A 20970-nucleotide genomic window follows, 5' to 3' on the forward strand; every position below is an offset into this window, starting at 1 on the left:
TTCATTATATATCGAGTACGGGAGTATCGATACTTACTGTCATCAATTAAACATATAAATTTACAAAATTTCACTGTTCTGTTTCTGTTTACGAAAATCGCATTGCAAAACATTCAAGTTTCACATTAAAACACACAAAAGTGCCAGCAACGTTGTAGACAATGTCAACACCCGCACGCAGACGTCTGATGAGGGATTTCAAAAGACTGCAGGAGGATCCGCCAACTGGTGTTTCGGGTGCGCCAACAGATAATAACATTATGATATGGAATGCTGTAATCTTTGGCCCGCACGATACGCCATTCGAAGATGGCACCTTCAAGCTGACCATGGAGTTTACAGGCGAATATCCAAATAAGCCGCCAACAGTTCGCTTCGTATCGAAAGTCTTTCATCCAAACGTTTATGCAGATGGCGGCATCTGCTTGGACATACTGCAAAATCGCTGGAGCCCCACATACGATGTGTCCGCCATTTTGACATCCATACAGTCGCTGCTGAGCGATCCCAATCCCAACTCACCGGCCAACTCCACTGCCGCCCAGCTCTACAAGGAGAATCGTCGCGAGTACGAGAAGCGTGTGAAGGCCTGTGTGGAGCAGAGCTTTATCGATTAGGCATGCGTCGACAGCAACAGCAACAGCAACAGCAACAGCAACCAGATCAGCAGCAACAGTTTGCAGTAGCGGCAGTGGCAGCAAGCAACCCTCAAGTTCTAACACGCAACCACATGCAACAATACAAACAAGTTTCAATTAAATAATATCACATATAATGCTATGAATTGTAAACAAGCAAACATACATGAACTCTAACTAATGCGCACACGAACACAGACACACACAGACACACACCCGCAAGTAACGTTATATTTTATTAGAAGAACAATAACATCAACCTGTTGGAGCAGAAAACAGCAGCAGCCATCTTGAGCGACAGCAATTGAGGCCGAAGCGTCTCATAAACTATCTATAACTGTAATATCCCCAATTCAATGTTGTAATTCGACTAGCAGCAGAAAAGTTAATAATAAAAAAATATGTATATATATAGCAACATATGCATGTTAAGCTTCTGAAACAACAACAACTACCACATAAACTACAACAAGTGCAAATACAAAAACATACACACTTACTACTAAAACAAGAGCTTCTAAAACAACTACGAAAACAACTACAACAACTACTAAAACAAAAGCAACTATTAAAACAAGAAGAACAAGAAATACTAAAATGACAACAGCAGCATAAACAACAGGAACAACAATAACAGAAGCAGGAGCAGCAGCAGCAGCAACAACAACAACAACAACAACAACAACAACAACAACAACAACAACAACAACAACAACAAAAATAAGCTCAAAAACAAGAAGAAGAAGAAGAAGAACAACAACAACAACAACTACCACATAATAAGTCTCAATATATATTATTATTCAATTCTGAATATTCTGATATGCAGTTCGATTGATTACATGCCCATAACGAAGGAGCGGGCAGATAAAAAACGAGAACGAGAGAGAACGATGAGAAGTCGTGTCCTGTTAAATAATTGTTTATTTGTTGCCAAAGAGTTTTGTTAATAATTCCTTATTGTAGCTAAGCTAATTTAAATTAAGTTCATTGCATATAGCAAACTTAAATATATAAAACATAAAATACAAAGAATCTTTTAATGCACTTATTAAAATAAATGGAATTGATTCTGCATCCTGGATCAAACAGGACGAGCAGCTATGATGTTGTAGCCTCAGTCTCTCCCTCAGTCCGGTTGCCTCCGCTCTCGAGCATGTAGATCCGACTCTACTAGCTAGATAAGTAATTGAGCTGGAAAATAAAAGGACAATAAACTAATAACTGATTATATGAAAGCATATTGATGCCAAAATCAATCTAGCCACCATCGCCAGCCACAAGCTCAACTGTTATCCGGCTTACGTAGCGTATGTGTAATGTGTGAAGCAGATGTTAGTTACCTTAAATTTGCAGCTTAATGCTACCACTCAGCCCAAGCAGTTGACTTGGTTGACCGGACCGAAGCGAATGTTGCAACTTGCAACACAGAAACTTGAGAACTGCAAGCAGCGTCTCAGCAGTTCTGTGGGCTAACTCTCGAATCGTATTGATTGTAAGCAAAAAAATAAATGAAACTCTTTTTATTCGCAGCTATTAAGAGCATTAAGCCCATGCAAAATAAACAATCAAGCAGAGCAATCAGCCACAACATTAGTTGCTGACATTTGTTAAGGCGCTGAAGTAGCAACTGGGGCTCTGGAACTGACTCAACTAGATAAACCATCGAGTCCTTTAACCAATCAACAATAATATAGGCTTCCGTTTGTGTGTCTCAGCTACGAAAGGGTTCCGGCTTTGCTCGCAATGAGTGTGGAGCTCCTTTCATGCAATGCTGGAAATGAGGCTGACGCTGGCATCCGTTGTCCACTTTGTGGGTGTAGCTTTGGGTCGAGGCTGCAAAAGTTTTGTGGTGTTTGTGGAGATTTGTCGCATTTATCCATTGTCTAGTTGGACAGAAAATAAATTAATTATAAACTGAAAGAGCTGAAGCTTACCTTGAGCTTGTGTCTGTATTTTAAAGTCTGTTAACTTGTATTGAATCAATAGTCAGCGCAAGCTAATAACCCAGTAAACAAATTTGATTGATTGATTGTGTGCACTTGTGTGGATTCTGGAGCTGGCGGCGACTCTGGCTGACGAAGAAGACACAAGGCGCTGAAGTCGCTGCGCGGCGTCAAATGCCAGTTCATAAGCGAAAAATAAGCAATTTGTATATAATAGCAAGAGTTGAGAAAAATAAAATACACACTATAAAGTCTGTAGTAGGAAAAGGATTAAGAGATAAAGCAAAAGCATAAGTAAGCCAAACTTATGAATCAAAGTCATATCATTTGCTAGTGAAAGCATTGAGAAGAACTGTTATAAACATGGTTAAACCAGCACCATAGATTGAGTCGATAGCCTTAGTAGCTAGCACTCTACACCTTTAGTTAGCATATTATATTTTGAATGATAATTAGGCTTGTAAATAAATAAATAATTATTATTACACTGATAACTCGCGCGCCGCTTGTTCAATCGCCTAGAGTCCGAACGCAACTTACGTGAAGTGGCCTCAGCCTCTCGCACATTTGAGCGTCGCTGCTATGCTGCTCGCGTCTTTCGATCGCTCAGCGCTGCTGCTGCGGCTAAACCTAAGCGTCGTCGTTTCGTTGCTTAGAGAGCGTCGCTCACTGCTCACAGTACGATGATAAGTGCGTGAGTGGGTTTTGCTTTGATTATTGATGTATCGCTCAGCGCTGCTGCAGCTTTGCTTAGAGAGCGCCCTTCAGCGCTGCTGCTGAACTTGAGCGTAGTCGTTTCGTTGCTTAGAGAGCGCTCAGCTCACTCTTACGCGATGGTTGAGTACGTGAGTGAGTTTTACTTTGATGATGATTGACGTATCACTCAGCGCTGCTGCTGCGGCTGAACTTGTGCGTCGCCATTTTGCTGCTTAGAGAGCGTCGCTCACTGTGCATCGTACGATGAGCGTTGAGTTCGTTTTGCTTTGACTTGATTGATTGATGTATGCAGAACTGAGCTTAAGCATCAGTTAGTATAATGAAATGTTCTCATTTGGAGAATTATTGGAATTATCTGACAATTAACAAAATAAGTGAATAGAGCAACAATTTGTTTTGTTTTTGTTTTTATTTAACTTTGCAATGCAAAGTTATTTTGACTTTTGGATATTTGTAGTTGCACTGTTATATAATTCCTTGTTACATACGTTTGTTTTGCATAAAGTTAATGTTATCTGTTACTGTTAATATGCACAATGCGAATGTTAATCTTTGTATAATTGAATTTTAAAACATTTTTGTATATATATATATATATATAGATGTATATATATAACTTTTCATATGTAATGCACTAGTATTATAGTTATTAAATTTGCATTTGTTTTAATCCCTTTATGTTGCTGTAACTATGTAACTAATGAACATTTCTGTAATTTTCTGAGGCAGCGCAGTTGCTAAAACTTATGATTCGTATGCTACTTTGGTAACTGTTATAACTGTCATAATATACAAATACATGTTTTATATGCTGTATACACATATACAAACATGCCTATAATTACTATATAGAGATTAATGTATAAGAAATTGACAGCAATGCTTAATTATGTAGTTATATTTTAAACTGTAATTATTCTTTTTATGCTCATATAATTCTCCTTTAAAAATGTATGTATGTATGTAAGTATGTATAAATTTGTTAGTTTATGCATTTATGTAAATTTGCAAAAATTTCATTTTAACAATGTGATATTAAATATTTAAAAAATTGTGAGGCTTTGTCAAATTTTGTTCTTAATTAATTGTTTTTTTTTTTTTCTTAGTATGTGTGTGAATGTGGACAGTGTCCACAAAGTGTACATGTGATAATTTATATACTAAATAGAACACTTGCTTAACAACTAATATATACTAAACGTATATATATATATATTGATCATTTTGATGCTGCGGTTACATTTTGGCGTTACCATAAATGTTGGTTAAGTTTCTTTTGTTTACAAGCAATAAACATTTAAACGTGGATCGATTTACCCTCCTCATAATCAAAGCTCGCTGCTGTTATACGAGCTACAGCAGTTGCACACATGCACACAACAGCTGCATGCCACACACACACACAGACATATGCCCACAGCAAGGGGCAGCAATTCGCCCCAGTGTGATCCTTAGGATAACTCTTGTTATCTCTGCCGCTCGCGTTGTTGTTCGAGCCTTGGCTTGGACGAATTGCAGTGCCGCTTAGCTCCTCCTGGTTGGGGTGGAGGTGGCTAACTGTTGTTGTTGATGTTGTGACGTCAGCAATGAGCCGCCGCATGGGCATGACAGTCAGCTGTTGTGTGCGTAGAACTGTTATAAACTGGCATAACAACATGGGAGCATTAATGTACATAGTATATTATTGAAAGTATTTATAAATATATAATTTTATATAAGTTTTAAATGTAGTTTTCATATAGTGTATATATAAGAGAGGACTTTGTTTATATAATTTGAAGCTTACTTGCCTATGTTTGTTTTTTTTTTAGAACATGTTCAGATTTGTTAAAAACACAACATATAAGAATTCTGTCCATTGTTATTATATTTTGATTGTGTTGCAAAATATATATAAAAAATGTAATGTAAAGAATAAACAAAACAAAATAGATGTACAGAATTAGTTTATGTTTATTGCTTTTACGCAGCTATAAACTAAAAGCTGTATAACAGTTTAATACTAGCAGTTGTAATTACTTTTAAAGAACAGCTGTGGGCTTTTATTTATTGTTTGCTAGACGCTTAGTAAATGCAATTGATTTTAATTTTAAATTTAATTTTCTTCACCAATTTTGTGTGTTGTGATGCATTTGGAACGAGATGCATTAGGTTTATAATAAATATATATATATATAACATTTTGTATAATTTATAAACATTGTCTGGTTTAAATATGTTGACTATTTTTCGTAAATTGCTTATTATTTAGTATAGTAGTTCTATAAAGCTTTAGCAAGTTGTTTCTTGTATCAACAAAGAGGAAAAGATCTTGTTGCTATTTGCATTTGTTGGGAATACACGTAGTAAGCTTCGAGTTATGTGAGAAACTGTTATACAATGTATACTGTATACTGTATATATAGATATAAGTTTATGCATATATTGATCAGCGTTAGCAAATTGCAAATTTATTACATACGAATCACAAGTTTTAGCCACGTTAACATGCCTCAGTTTGCGTTGTATCTGATTTGGTGTATAAGTTACACTATATACTATTTATAATATATATTTTTTTCTGTAGGTAGATATTCGCTATTTTGTGAGCTAAAGAGCACTGTATATATGATAATTCAATTCAAAAATTATTTTATATATATGTATGTATATATAAACTTGTTAAATGTGATTTGCAGCTATAACATCAAGATTTAGTATGTTATTATAATAATATAAAAAAAATTTGCTTAACATTTTTGTTTTCTTGGTTTTATTTACTTGTATGTGCATTATGTGTGGTTAAACACTCGTAAAGTTAATAATTTAATAACATTTTTTTTTATTTTTAACTGAGTTTGTTTATATGTTCCTTATGTTTTTCGTTTTGTATTTAGCATAACTACAAATTGGACTAATTTGACAATAGTAAACAGTTTTCAATGTTATCTTTCAACTTTTGCTTTTGTGTAGTTAAAATATTTATATAGTTCCTTAGAATGTGTGTGTGTGCATATAACTTTTCCTTGAGCTATTTGCTTTTAATAAATAATTAATAAACATGTATTACACACACATAAACTGCTGGTTTCAAAATATATATCGTAAATATGTTCTATATAATGCTATATAAACTGCAAAATTTCTATTCAAATTAGTATTTGCCAAAATACAAGGAAATATATATATATATATATATATCTTCATCCAAAAACACGAACGCAAGGCAAACTAACGTATAACAGTTTGGCTAGATGTTAATAAGCATAATAATATAATAGCTTAGTATTATATATGTATAGTAAAGTGATGCTGCTTAATCCTCCTTCGAGAGACTGCCCAAATCGCTGAGGAATATCTCTGGTGAGAGCACATGCGAAGAGCCCACAAGGACTTCCCAGTTGCGCACCGAATTGGTTACCTCGTAGGCGCAACGCATCTCGGACATGCTGACGCCGCCCACAATGAAGATAATGAGGCGTGGCACATTCTTAACCTGCGTCTGTGCCTTATCCTTATGCCAGTGACCATAGCGAGCGCTAGTGGGCGCATGGTAATTGGTGTTCTGTGCGCGTCCCTCGAGGAACGGAAAATGACGCTGATCCAGTTTATCCTCAATGCAATCCTCCATGATGTCCTTGATGACAGGCGTCCAGCGTGACATTTGATAGGTGCTTTCGGTAATGCGCTCCTTGCGTGGCACCGAATAGATCTTCTTGCGCGACTGTCAACACATAACAAGTTAATATATATATATATATATATATATAAGCAGCATAACAATTTATGTCTGAACTCACATCAGCAATCACATTGATGCCCAAGAAGCTCAGATTGCGCACCATATCCTGATCCTTGGGCGAGAGCTGCGCATGGGTGAACAGCTTGGTCAAGTTCTCCTCGGATATGCCGTTCTTAATCATCACATACAGCGATATAATGCGCACCTTATCATAGTTGGAAACATTCTATGCAAAGAAATAAGAATTAAATTTCAGGCATAGAGCATAGCTTAGAATAATGCGAACTCACAGCATCCAACAAAATGGGCACAATGTTGCGCATATGATCCTTGATCTTTTCACCCTCGGCATCAGTGCCCATGGCAAGATCCTGCTCAACACGGCAAAGCTTATCCACATAGTTCTGGTAGGACTTCATGCAATCCTCAGCCAGATGCAAATGGGTGGAATATTTCGAGAGCTCCTTTTGATACTGCGGCATCTTCTTGATCATTTGCGACAAATCACGCATGGACGACTTGTCGGCTGTCGAATATAAATATAGATATAACTAATTTGGATAGCTCACAAGTGGGAGAGAGAGAAAGAGAGAGAGAGACAGCAATAGCGGAACGGGCGGCTGCACTTACTCGAACTCATGCGCTTGGAATCGGTAAACTTTTTCAGATTCTGTGTAACCTGCGTGGAGACGACAGCAATATGCTCATGACGCAATTCCACCCACAAATCATCATTCTCATCCAGCAACACCTCCTTATCCGGCTGATTTGGACCGGGACAATAGCGGTACACATCATTTACGATCGGCAACAGATCATAGGCCATGGCCTGCAATGTTAACTCGTGCAGCAGCGGCGATACGCAATCAAAGCCACGATCCAATATCAATAGCTGCGAGCGTGCCTTTTCGGGACCCTCGCCCATTGTGGGCTCATCGGCCTTATAGGCGTCCAGCTTCTGCTGCACGGAGGCCGCCAAATCGATGTTGCGATCCCAGTCGCTGCGATAGCGAACATTCGGATATTCTCCCAGCGTGGCGCAAAGCGTGGCAATTTGCTCGGCAATGCGTTCGATGTGCTTGCCGCGTATGGAAGCGAATACCGGCGAGTAGAGGCATTGGAAGGTGTCGGGTGAGTCCAGCGAGAATACCTAAGCGCATACAACATAGAAAACATGCCGAGACGCGCATAACAAACAAAGCAAATGAAGAAATAAAGGGAAATTAAAAACCAAAAAATCAAGATACAAATCGATATGGTGCTCGCTGGGTATGAATATAGCGAGTAGCGTGTGTGTGTAGCAAGCACTCGTTAGTACGTATGTATGTATGTATGCAGAGCTTAGCAAGCAAAATTCGTTCATTTTGCTTACTTAGCTAAGACGTAGAGACACAGCGCTGATTATGTTGAAGTTAGAAGTAACACGAAGGCGACATGCAACACCCCCCAGCATGCAAAACAACGAGTAGAGTAGAGAGCACTCGCTAGCAAGAGACAGCGAGCAAAGCGTATTATGCTGATGATTATGTATGTGAATAGTATGAGTAAGTGCAGCTTAAGCTAACGAGTATAAATAGTTATATAGTTTAATAGATATTTACATAAAAAGTAGCGATAGCGCACACCACTTAAACAATTACAGCTATAATGTTTAGTAATAGATAACATTCAATTTGTTTTGTTTGCTTTAGAGCGCCCTGGAGTCGTACTCGCTGCAACACAACATGACGAATAACGAGTAAGCACATAACATTAACGAGTGCTGCTTAAACGTGCCTGGTCACTTTGTGTCGGCTTCAGCGAGTAGCATACTTATATATAAAGCTTTATATATAGAGTATTTTTATCGATTTATATATACTTTTTGTTATTGTTATATGCGAAAGTTATTGTTTGATATGCACATTAGTTAGTTAGGCACGATTTGCTTTTCTGTATACAATTTACATACATTAAATTGAACACTACAAAACAAGTTTAACAAAACTTAAGGAGATTTTCTTCTTCTTATTTTTCCCTTAGATTAGTTTTTCGCAGCTGATTAGCTTGCATAGAGATATGTAGTATGTATTTACAACAACAAAGTACAACGAGTACAACATTTAGAGAGTTATAGACAAAGGCAGCGAGAAGTATGGAGTTAGTTAAGTTAAGAGTGTGTTTTTTTTTGTTCGTGTATAATATATATAGTAGACACATACATATATATAATAGTTTAGGAGTTAAGACTACTGATAAACCCTGAACAACATTGAAACGTATTTGCTAAACATAAAGTTAGTTTAGTTGTGAAAGCAGCGAGAAGCGCAAGATAGTTAGACAGAGAACGAGAGATAGAGATAGAGAGATACACATAGAGGAAGGAGCAGTTATGTATGTACATAAAGTCGTTTTGAAGAGGTTTTTGGTTTTTAAGGATAGAAAACGCTTTGTCGTTCATTTATGTACATAGATTTTTGAAATATTTTTTTGGATAGTTTTTGTTGTTGGTTTGCTTTGTCTAAAGTACGTTTATACTAACGAGTTGAACTTAACGAGTATTTTAGTTTTATTTGTGTTGGATTTGGTTTTGTTTTATCGCACCTGACATTCATATGGTAGAAATGCAATATTAATCTCCTTTAGAGTTTTGATCTTTCTTGCAGCGCACGATTTACACAAATCGTTAAATAATTCCTCCGGGCAAACTATAATTATAGTTAACATCAATTTTTTTTTTTTTTTTCATTTCTGTTTTTTGTTTGCTTAACAATTTTTTGTTTTTGTAATTGTGTAAATATGTGCGAGTACTTAATTATTATTAAACAAACGACTTGCTTTAGGCTTTTGCAGTCCTGTAAAAGTAAACTTAACATTTGAATTGAGCGTTAAATTTGTTTGGGGAAAATGCGTTTAAAGAATAAGTAAAATATGAGCAGAAGAAACAACATAAAGCAGAATGTAATGGTTTTGTGTGGTTTTGTTTGCTTTGTAACGAGTAACGATGCAACGAGGTAACGAGTACAGCCAGCATAAAAACAGTTAGTTTTGCAACTTGGTTAAAAGTTTACCCCAGGACGTAGACGAGTCTCGAGTCTTGAGGAGGCGTTTTACAGCACAAAATGTGATTAGTAGTAGTATAAACCCAATTACAATTGTAACGAGTGTGTATCTGTGTGTGTGTGTTAACAACGAGTAACGGGAACTTCATATACCTGCGCTTCATATGCCAAAAAGGCAATATTTATCTCTTTACAGGTGCGCACATAACGGCGACAAATATCTTTGTGCGATTGCAACATTTCAAATACGCGTGGCGGTATCGCTAATCAATAGAATATCGGATGGGGGTAGGGCATAGTATATGTACGTCATGTATATATATAGATTATGCAAACGTTGTGTGGGGTTGTTTTTGTGCATATGTATATGTAAAAATAAAATAAAATTTATAAATTAACATAAGAGTTTGTGATAAAACTTAAAATTGGCAACAAAACTTTCAATGCTATGGAAATAACATTATTTAAGGCTCTGAGAGAATCACTCGCAGCTGGGATAATATATATATATAAATCTATATTACAGTGAAGCCTTGATATAGTGTAAAATTAGAATTGACTGAACGGCCTTTTAAGTATCCGCTGGTTTACAGCTTGACACTTTCAGCATATCAAAGCTTCGCTGCATCAATCAATCAATAAATTATGTTTAGCTGGTCAAACGACAAGCACATACCCTCAGTAAAGAATACGTGCGCATAGCGGTACATTGGACGCGCCGGATTCTCAAAATCACGTATCAATGCACGCACAGACTCATCTGATGGCGTAATCAAGTAGATGGCATCCATGGTAGGCAACGGCTCTCGTTTCTTGTTGATGTCCTCCACCACTGTGCGTTATAAATAAATTAATTAAAAAGTATTTATAGCCACATTTAATTTCAAACTTACAGGTAATGCCCTCGGCGCTTATCTCATGCATCTTGGTGCAGGCAGAGACCATGCGCATGCCCAGCTTATCTACCACAAGCACACGCCACTCAATGCCACCAGCACCGGCCGACTTAGCGGGAGCCGCAGCGCCAGCTTTCTTCGGTGGAGGCGGCTTATACTTCACCACCTCGTTCATAATCTCTGTAAATTGAATAAAAATAGTAGCAAGCTGAGTTTAAATTCAAAATAAATTTCGCATGAAGCGCGATTAATCTCGAATTAATCTAAATATGGGCTTGCGTTAATAACTTTCTCTTAAAAGTAGCATATTAATTTTAGAGAAGCATTAAACTAATAAAGAAATTTAAATACATTCCCTCTCTGTTAGCTTATTTAATATTGCCTCCAGATTCAAAGTTAAAGACTCTGGGGCCATGTAGGCAAACTTGCAACAGCTTTTATGATCTCAGTGCATAAACAAAACAAAAGCCTTAGACACAAGTTTGCGTTACTCATGAGTTAACTACACATTGCCATTAGCATCGCATGACTCATAACAAGTTAAGCAATAATAATTATAGCAACAAAACAAAGTGTTGGGAGAATAAGTCAGTTAGCAAATGGCGTTCAAATCATAATTGAATTGCAAAGTTTTGACTTTAGACAAATTGGCATTTATCAGTTATGCAGATTTATGTATAAAGGCTATTTTGATTATACACTGCGGCAAAGGTCACCGCCAGGCAGGTTGCCTAACTGCCAAATGCCCCCGCCCCAAAATCACAAGCGCTGACTGCGCGTGGGCATAACACTGAGCAATTCGCAATGGCCCAGGGCGGGGGGAAGAGGGTGCCTAAAGGGTGTCAAAGCTGTTATGTATATGAATGTGCTGTTTGGAAAATCGATAGGCGGCCAAATGTCGCAGGAGCGGTATGCATGCGGGTGATAAGAAATTATGCAAATGCAGAAATAAAAAACTAAACAATTAAAGCTAGCTTTGCTTTACGAACACACATGCACAAAAGGCTAATTTATAGAGGGCGTCATGTTTATCACAGGCCTTGTCCCCAACAAAACTTTGCGCTTGTGTGTGTGTGTTAGTCACAACAAAACTTAACAAAACATGTGTATATGTGTGTGAGTGTGTGTCAATTCCCAATAAGTTATTTTTACTTACTCTGTCCCACCAAAACTTTCAGCGCCATGTTGTGTGATTTTCACCGGTTTTCAAAACAAATATTAAACAATAACTTTACTGTTTATTATATTTTCCGTGCGTACGACGCACTCACACACACACACTCAGCAATACTTAAACACCTACTAACAATTATTGCACTAAGAAAAAATAAACACTTTGTAAGAAACTAAGAAATAATTGCGTAGCAAACGTTGAAGGTAATTGCGGTTTATTTTAGTTTGCTTGCTTTCTCCGTTGTATATCGTTGCAAATTAACTTTTTTGTTGCAATTGCAATTAGTATAGCAATGTCTTGTTGTTTTTCTTTTAATCGGCACGTAGATGACAGTGTGCTGTGTTTGCAGTCTGTTAGCTAACTAAATGTTAGGGTGTTGGCGAATTTAACATACAGCACGAGTTAACAGTAGCGCGAAATTTAAAGTGTAACATGACAGTGCTGTTAGTTTGCTCAATGTTAGAGCCCTGCTAAGCAACAGTGGCGCGCGATTTGAAATGCAAGTGCCCATGTTTTAACTTGTTTAAAGCACATATATGGCATTTAATTGGCATTTACTTAAAAAGAGAAACAAAAAAATAAACAGCTTATCACACAATTAGTTAAATAAACATTATGCTTAGCTTAATACTAAAGACTACAAAGGCATCAGCTCCGCCAAAGATTCGGCGATTGTGCTATCACGAAAGCGTCCAATTCTCAGCGCATATGAGATGACATGGGCCACATAGCTCTGCTCATGCACGCCATGAAACAAATATGACATGGCTCCTACGAAGAAAAAGAAATTAATAAAGTCCGCAGTGTATATTTTCTTTTTTATAATTTACCCTGAGCATGTATGGTTACATCGGAGCCACCATGAAGATTCTCATCCGTATTAATGGCCGCCTGTTGTGAGTACTCCCAATCTGTGGTATCATCAAGCGATGGATCCTGACGCTGCAGTTGCTCGGCATTGACCTGAAAGCCTTTATAGCTAGTGCCATACGTTAGCGTTGTATACGGCGTTTGTTCTGTTTTTGATTTGCCAGCCAAGCCCAAAATATTTGCACCACGCGCCGGATGACCATTGATGGTCAGACTATGCGAGTGATCAGCGGTTACAATTAACAACGTTTCATCCAGCTGCTCCTTTTCCTTTAGATACTGCTGCACTGTCTCAACTGCTTCATTTAGTGCCAGCACTTCGCTTAAAGCTTTGCGCGCTTTGCCACGATGATGCGCCTGATCTATCAAGCCCGCCTCCACCACCAGCAGATAGCCCGTATCGCTGTTGCCCAGCACTTGCAACGCCTTCCGCGTCATATTCGCCAACGAGGGCATGCCCGCCTCGCTAGCATCACGTTCATGGTCGTACTTGAGATGCCCATTGGCAAATATGCCCAGCACATAGTCCATGTTTGCTGTATTCAACTTTTGCAGCTCGCCATTGTTTTGTACTACGGCATGGGAAACACCTTGTTCGGTCTTATAGCGTCGCCAGTCCTCAATGAGATTGCGTCCATCGGCCGATTGGCCAGACCAAGTGTCCAACGGATCTGCAACAGTGCCGCTGACATTCGAGACCAGCATTTGACGTCCACCGCCCATGATGACCTGAAGAGAAGCAGCAAGCAATGAGGAAAAATATTTAAATATTAATATGTTAGTTTTATTTTGAATTATTAAAGGGTGGAGGGTTTGAAGACAAGAGTCAAGAAGAACGAAAAATCATTCAGAGAATTAAGAACTTGCTGTTTTTGAAGTTTTGTTTAAATATGTAGGAACTCGTAGATAATAACAAAAGCACAACTGTGCTTTAAACAAATAACAATTGGTTGACTAATACTTAACGAATGCAAAGAAGGCGTGAAGTGCTTTAAAATAAACACACGTGTTCTGATTTGTAGAACAAGTGTTCAGTACTTACATTGAGCTGGCGTCCAGTGGGCAATTGGACCAGCTGGCGAGCAATGTCCAAGCAGCCCAGCTGTTGTGCCTCTTGTGGCATGCGTGCCTCGCATTCCCAGCGGCGATCCGCCACATGGGCGTAAAGCGCAGCGGGCGTGGCATGCGTAACACGCGTGTTGGTCACAAAGCCCGTACGCATGCCATCCAATTGAGCCCAATTGATGATGCTTTGAACATGATTCGCTTCATTCAGCGAGGCACTGCAATTGCCCAAAGGCACAGCGGAGTCAACGCCGCCAGTTTCATAGTTGGACTTAACGCCACCGAAGAGCGCTGTGGCTGTGGAAAACGAGTCAGGCACCTGCTTGTCCGCACAGTAGGTTTTCAGCAGTCCCATGTGTGGAAAGCGCTCCCAGCTGAGCAGTCCCTCCTCCTTGTAGGCATAGATACGCGCGGCTGTCACCGTATTGGGACCCATGCCATCGCCCACAAAGAGTATCACATTCTTGGCACGTCTGCGATTCAGCTGACGGTTGAGCGCGAGACGCAGCTCCGCTATGCCGCGATCATACCACACTTTTTGCTCTGGCGGCAGGTTAACTTGCCAATAGTCCACATGCTCCATGTCTGCCACGTCGCCAGCGAACTCGTAGTGCACTAGAAAACCAATGCACATGGCTATCATTAGCACCGAGCTAAAGGTCACAGCTATGATGAACACTTTGGATTTGAAGACATTCTTTTGTTGCTGCTGCTGTTGCTGCTGCTCGCGTTGCGTCTTGCCGCGTGGCGTGCCACCATTGGAGGCAGCAAAGGTATGCGCCGAGTCAAGACTATCCAGTTGCACCTCTATTAGGCCCACATCGTTGCCCAGCTTGGTGCTGTCCGTGCCCGTAGATGACATGGCTGCGCTTCTCTCTTCCCACTGCTAATTAAGTTTGTTTAATATTTTATGATCTGTAAAAAAAAAGATATATGAGGAACAATTGTTATCTTTACACGCAGATAAAGTAAGTAAACCTACATCTATGGTATGATCTGCTAATCTATATCGTAGCTTTGACGTTCAACTGCCTTAAATTGCTTTTTTACTATGACACTCTTTTGAATTCAGTGAATTCATTTTGACTTGATGTCGAGTGGGTTTTGCTTAGACAATCGTCAGGGGTTGGGCCGTGTGCTTTTCCTTATCCCTAAGGTAGCTGCCATATTGGCTGACATATTCAATTTCGATTTTATTATACCAACAAACAAATGAGTAATTACATACACTACAAAAAATGAATTCACTTAACACATTTTGGCTAGTTAACATGCCATAAAGCTCTTGAAAACAAAAATTGTTTTGTTATGATTTTGAATGAATATAAATTCATATAAATCTGATCACTAGTTAGGTCATTATTGTTCACAGTGTACGTACTTACGATTGTAGGAACGACTATTGTTATATTATAAAAAAAAGAGTCAATTAAGCATTGCTATTAATCATGAAATATAAAACAAAACAAAAAAGCAAAACATTCATAAATTCTTTTGAGTGCAAGTAAGATGTTTAAAGCTTCATTTACGAGTTAAGACTAAAAGTTGATTTCATTTCAGCTCATAGCTATAGCTACAGCTACAGAAATATGTTTATACACATGTATGTAAATAAATTTACTGAGTGTTGTGTACAATTGTGTTGATCTTATGAGTTGCGTTTTCTTGTAATCGGTTCATTTGGCCAATGGCAAGGAAATCATAAAAAGTTAAAAGAACCAAACACAGGCGATGCTCATTAGCTAAGCAAACCAGTTTTGAAATTATAAGCAAAAAAAAACTCAAAGCTTGTTTCAAGATTTTAGCGTATGATAAATAGCTTAAACTTGAACTCAAAAGCTTGATTGCCAAAATTTTAAAGGACTTAATGGCAAGCTGAGCGTAGTCGTGCAAGCGCCATATACGGGGATTTCTAGGGTATAAAGCGCCATAATTGCCTCTCTGCGATAACGTTGATTGTGAATAGCCATAACGCTTTGCTATTTATTGCACCACTTTAATTTAGACGAAAAATATAATGAACGTGTAGTATAAGTATAGTACCAGCGTTTACGTGCGGAGATATGTGTATCTGCTATCTCCTTAGTTAGATCTATTAATCAGTCAGACTGGCGATGGTCAAGCGACTGATATGAGAGCAAGTCATACAACTAGAACTTGTGCCCGATTTCTATCTCAAGTGCCATAATGTTTGAACTCAAAGCAGTGAAAGTAATAATAGCAAGCAATTACGAAATACTTTTATTCTTAGTCTTGATAAGGCTACAAACTGACGTAAATTATGTTTTAATGACTTATTTAAGTTAATTTCAATTCAAGTGAATAGTTAAAAATAAGAATTTACTCCTAATAGGTTTTTAGATTTATTAGATTTAAATTTATATTGATATAGGTAAAAAAAATTTAAATGTTTTTTATGTAATGGATATTTTAATATTTACACATTAGTACAGATAGTTGTATACAACAAATTAAGTGAAAGCAAAGGCCTTGCTAATTTACTAGTCAGCATATAATAAGTATATAGTACGTCATTTATTTTGTATTGATTGCATTTGAATAAAAAGGTTGCCCATTCATTGTATTCAGATTTAATTCACACGCATAGTCACACACACACACAGATGCACGCCCACACAAACTCACACACATGCCTATGTTAATGTGTGCAGGTTATGCTTGAGTGAAGAAATATTTTTTAGCATGGACTTCTACCATAGAAATTGATTTTAAATACAAAGGAAGAGGAAGAGGCAGGGGAGAGCGCGCAGCAGCAGCACGATGAGAGCATAGCAGCGCTAGCTTGTGGATGAGGAGTGAAGCGATGCGTAAAATTAGCAGAAAGCATGCCAAGTTCTTTCACACTCACACACACAGGTGTAGAGACTGTTGTTTTGCTTTAGAAGCAAAAGGCAAACAAAAACAAATAAAAAAACGTTTTCGTTACTTACTTGACATTTAATAAGGCACTTGCTGTATTTGTTTATTACTATTGGCGTTTGTTAATAGAGCATTATAAACAATAAACCGCACACGCTTCTAGGCACATTCGCCGACTTTTTTTTTGTAAACAATTAACTAGATATTATCAAATTTTGAGTTCAACAACATAATAGTTTTGCAGCAGCGTTTTGCCGTTGTGCTCACGACAATAGTTGTTAGCGTTATAAATAATTAAGTGCAAACATATCTAGATGTTGATATATTCGTTTTGCTTCTTTTTTTCAAACCGAAAGCAGCATGCTCTGCTCAGCCAGCGCGCACAATTTTTAACAACAAACATGTAAAATAACACCACATGCTAACAGCTGTGAGTGTTACAAACTTAACAGCTGTTAAGACGTAGGCGGTTGCTGTTACCGGAAATTAACAGCTGTTAAACGTTCATAACAGTTGGCGCGCACTGTAAAGCATTCAAATAAAGAGTAGGCTATGAATTGTAATTCATTAGAATTGCGTAAAAGTTTAGTAATTTATGTGTTTTATAAGCAAACGCACAAGTAAAACTACATTTTATTAAACAACTACACAGCATTATATTTATACAGTAAACCTACAACACATAAATTAAACAAAATGCTGCGCATTCCTGGTATGCCCCTATTGCCGGGCACATTATTTCGCGATGTAAGTGAGCCTGCAACGAAAATAAAAGCAACATCTGCAATGAGTAATAAATTTAAATATATTTGCAGGTCAACAAATCATATTATCCCAAATCGCAAGCGTTGCTCAATTTTCGTGGCATTAGCATGCTAAATGATCGCTTGCAACAAATATCACCTGTCGATCCGGCTGGCATGTCAGTTGACATTAGTTGTCCACCAGTTCAAGCGCATGCTGTCTATCCACCACGTTCGGGTCCACGACTACCACCCTGGGTGGCGTACGACAAAAAAGTGTTGGCCTTTAAGGCATATTTCAAGCAGACACTGCAGGAAAATTTCCATGCACCCTACATGGTGCGTCATGTGAAAATTTTTTATTATCTAGAAGATGGCACATTGGAGATAACAGAGCCCAAGGTGGAGAACTCTGGCATTGTGCAGGGCTGTGTGCTGCATAGACAGCGTGTGCCCAAGGCGCCACCTTGTGATAATGAGTTTTTGGCCATGACCGATCTTAATGTGGATCGCACGGTACAAATATTTGATCGGAATTATCATATCGTATGCTGCGATCGTTTTACACGTGACTTTCTAAATAAACGCGGCATTATAGTGCCGGATCCGGTGGCGGCCGCAGTGTAAGTGTTGTGCACAGCTTTTACACATTCCACATCCCATTGCATTTCCTGTTCCTAAGTGATCCCGGGGAAGCTGCACGCAAACGTGGTCCCGCACGAGCCAGTGCGCCGCCGGAGAAACGTCATCCGTTTGCACAATTTCTAAAATATGATCGTCAGATACTTAAGTTTCAGGCGTATTGGGATGATCGCACTGAAATGGGTGATGTGCGCAAGCTGGAGATATGTTACTATCTGGCTGATGATACCATTGAAGTAAAGGAGGCGCACATACGCAACTCTGGACGCGATGGGCCATCGACGTTCCTCAAACGTGGCAAACTGCAGCGCGTAAGTTGAAAAGTCATTAAATGCAAACTGCTACTAACTCTGCGATTTGTGCTACAGGAATTTGATGGCATGGAGCTGCCGGGCCAGCAAACACCCGTGACATTGTTGAATGTGTTGGGCTCGTCGCGCAATGTGCGCTACTGCATCGATCCTTTGAATCTGGGCAACAAAGAGATCTTATATTATAGTCAACGTGATTTACAAATCGGCAGCGTGATTAATGTATACGGACGTGCAGTGGTTATCACCGACATGGATCCCTTTACCAAGCAATATTATCGTGATGTCTTTGGCATTGAGCAATTCACGCCCATAGCGGTGCCAACGCGCTCCGATATCTGCGCACCGTATGATAAATCCGGACGCATGTTGCCGCCGTACAATGGCTGGGGCAGCTACGAGGACTCTGCCGGCAATTGTGTGTCCATTGTCATCAAGCGACCCAAGTCCGACTTTCGTAAATTTATTAAATTCGATCGCTATGTGCTGCGCTTTGGTGCCAAGATGCTCTCCACCATACGCGAGAACTGCGATCGCATATTTGTCATCAGCTATTTCCTCAGCAATGATACGATGCAGGTGCAGGAGATCGCTGTGCGCAATTCCGGCTTCCTGGGCGGTGAGTTTATGAAGCGGAATCGCGTGCTTATGCCGGGACAGGAGAAGTTCAGCTGCAAGCAGCCTCAGTATTATAGGCCGTGCAATCTGTTCATTGGCTCCACAATGATTATCAAAGATTTCATTTTCCATTTGGTGTCGGCGGATGAGTTCACGCTCATGTATATGGAGCATCATCCGGAGCAGTTTCCGCATACGAACATTGATGAGATACTGGAGAAAGTGCGCAAGGCTGTGGAGCCGCGCATGGCCGACTTTGTCACCAACTGTGTGCCCGACTGCACCGACCTGGAGAAGAAGATGGAGAAGCGTGCCGTGTTTGTGTCGTTCGAGAGCTTGAAGGGTGCTCTGGTGGCCATGATGGGCAACAGCATTAGCGACCATGAGATTATATCGCTGTGTCGTCGCTTCTCAGGCGAACAGGCGCCCGCCAATGCCTGCGCTCGGGATCGTGTGCGCGCTGCTGCGCATCTGGAGATTAAACGTGCGCTGTGGAATGCTCGCGATGAGCTTATGGAGCACTTCCATCATATTAATCCAACGAATAAGCCATTCCTCTCCGAGGCTCTGGTGCGATCCACGCTGCGTGGCAATCGCATGCCGTTCTCCTTGGAGCTCATTGACAATATACTCTCCGTGCTGAATCGCAACGATTGCGATGACATCGAGGTCTGCGATCTGATGAACTTCATTGATGTCTCCTGCTTCAAAGGCTGCGACATGCCGCCCATTAACTATGCCTTCGAGCTCTGCCCCAAGCTGCCCTTCAATCACAAAGGACGCGTCGTGGACTTTGGCTGCTTCCTCAATGCGCTCAACCTGCCGCTCAATCTGCCCAGCAGCAATACTCAGCCCACTCACAACATTGGCGATGCTCGGATTATGCCGCCCGCCTCCACCATTGAGTGCTCCTAGACTCCACCCAGTTCCCGTTCAGTTGTAGTTTGTGTTTGCTGAAATCTCTCGTTGTATATTTAACACCAACAGCTATTGAAGAGTTCAGATTATTATTTTTTAGTCGAAATTACTTGTAGCATCGATTGGCGTTATTATTGCAAGCACACACATTAAATAGCATATTTATGTTTATATGTGTATTTTGAAATATTAACACAGCGATGCCTACAAACATGATATTCTAGGATTGTCTACAACATATGCATGCATAAGGAAAATTTCAAATAAAAAATATACTTAGCGTGAACAAATTTAAAAATCATTCAAAATTGAATAAATTATTTACAAAACAGAATTTAAACAATTACAGTTGAGAGCAAAAGTGTTCAAATTCAAGCTGAAGCTATGTAATACTTACAATATTAAATTGAGAGTTATACAACTAAAATGGATTGAGCTGAGCGTGCGATTCGAAACTTCTACTTACAGTAACAGATCTTAAAAGTATCTAAGCATGCATCAGTTCATCTCTCACAATATACAAAAGAATATATAGGAGTATATTTTATAAGTCTCTATTTTATTAGATTTCTTGAAAATAGCAGTTTGGGTTTTGCACAAAAAAAATTATATAGGAGAGTTTTGTATTTAAATTATAACTTATAATAAAAATGTATAAGGGATACACATATATGTATGTTGTATATATATTTATTTATTAGTTTATATTTATTCCTCTTGTTTTATTTTCTTTCAACTCGATTTTTAGCTGTAAAACACGCCGTTGTTTAAACAAAATGCAGCGCTAGGC

The 20970-nt window shown here is 39.0% G+C and overlaps 4 protein-coding genes across 5 annotated transcripts; 2 read left to right on the forward strand and 2 right to left on the reverse strand.

Moving 5' to 3' along the window:
* On the forward strand, positions 1 to 1058 carry LOC108605312 (ubiquitin-conjugating enzyme E2-17 kDa). The gene has a single exon (XM_017994981.1). The coding sequence runs from the start codon at positions 162 to 164 to the stop codon at positions 615 to 617; it is 456 nt and encodes a 151-aa protein (XP_017850470.1). The 5' UTR covers positions 1 to 161; the 3' UTR covers positions 618 to 1058.
* Positions 1059 to 6476: 5418 nt separating this feature from the next.
* Positions 6477 to 12458, reverse strand: LOC108605301 (protein ROP). Of its 2 annotated transcripts, none has more exons than XM_017994965.1 (8): positions 12116 to 12458; positions 10957 to 11139; positions 10740 to 10895; positions 10217 to 10326; positions 7653 to 8172; positions 7313 to 7548; positions 7081 to 7248; positions 6477 to 7004 (listed from the first exon to the last, which is right to left on the reverse strand). In XM_017994965.1, exons 1-8 carry the CDS (start codon positions 12141 to 12143, stop codon positions 6597 to 6599), a joined length of 1809 nt encoding a protein of 602 aa, XP_017850454.1. In that variant the 5' UTR covers positions 12144 to 12458; the 3' UTR covers positions 6477 to 6596. The 2 variants fall into 2 exon arrangements, with proteins under 2 accessions (XP_017850454.1, XP_017850455.1); XM_017994966.1 differs by lacking the exon at positions 10217 to 10326 and adding an exon at positions 9606 to 9709 and having other exon boundaries at positions 6597 to 7004; positions 12116 to 12143.
* A 203-nt stretch (positions 12459 to 12661) lies between these two features.
* LOC108605302 (alkaline phosphatase) lies at positions 12662 to 17314 on the reverse strand. Its single transcript, XM_017994967.1, has 4 exons — positions 17020 to 17314; positions 14046 to 14983; positions 12964 to 13732; positions 12662 to 12904 (listed from the first exon to the last, which is right to left on the reverse strand). Exons 2-4 carry the CDS (start codon positions 14928 to 14930, stop codon positions 12771 to 12773), a joined length of 1788 nt encoding a protein of 595 aa, XP_017850456.1. The 5' UTR covers positions 14931 to 14983; positions 17020 to 17314; the 3' UTR covers positions 12662 to 12770.
* A 265-nt stretch (positions 17315 to 17579) lies between these two features.
* On the forward strand, positions 17580 to 20463 carry LOC108605299 (EF-hand domain-containing family member C2). The gene is made up of 4 exons (XM_017994963.1): positions 17580 to 17695; positions 17764 to 18314; positions 18374 to 18644; positions 18702 to 20463. The coding sequence occupies exons 1-4, from the start codon at positions 17645 to 17647 to the stop codon at positions 20175 to 20177; spliced, it is 2349 nt and encodes a 782-aa protein (XP_017850452.1). The 5' UTR covers positions 17580 to 17644; the 3' UTR covers positions 20178 to 20463.
* Positions 20464 to 20970: the final 507 nt, after the last annotated feature.

Source organism: Drosophila busckii, chromosome X, assembly GCF_011750605.1.
Source record: "Drosophila busckii strain San Diego stock center, stock number 13000-0081.31 chromosome X, ASM1175060v1, whole genome shotgun sequence".
Lineage (NCBI taxonomy): Eukaryota > Metazoa > Arthropoda > Insecta > Diptera > Drosophilidae > Drosophila > Drosophila busckii.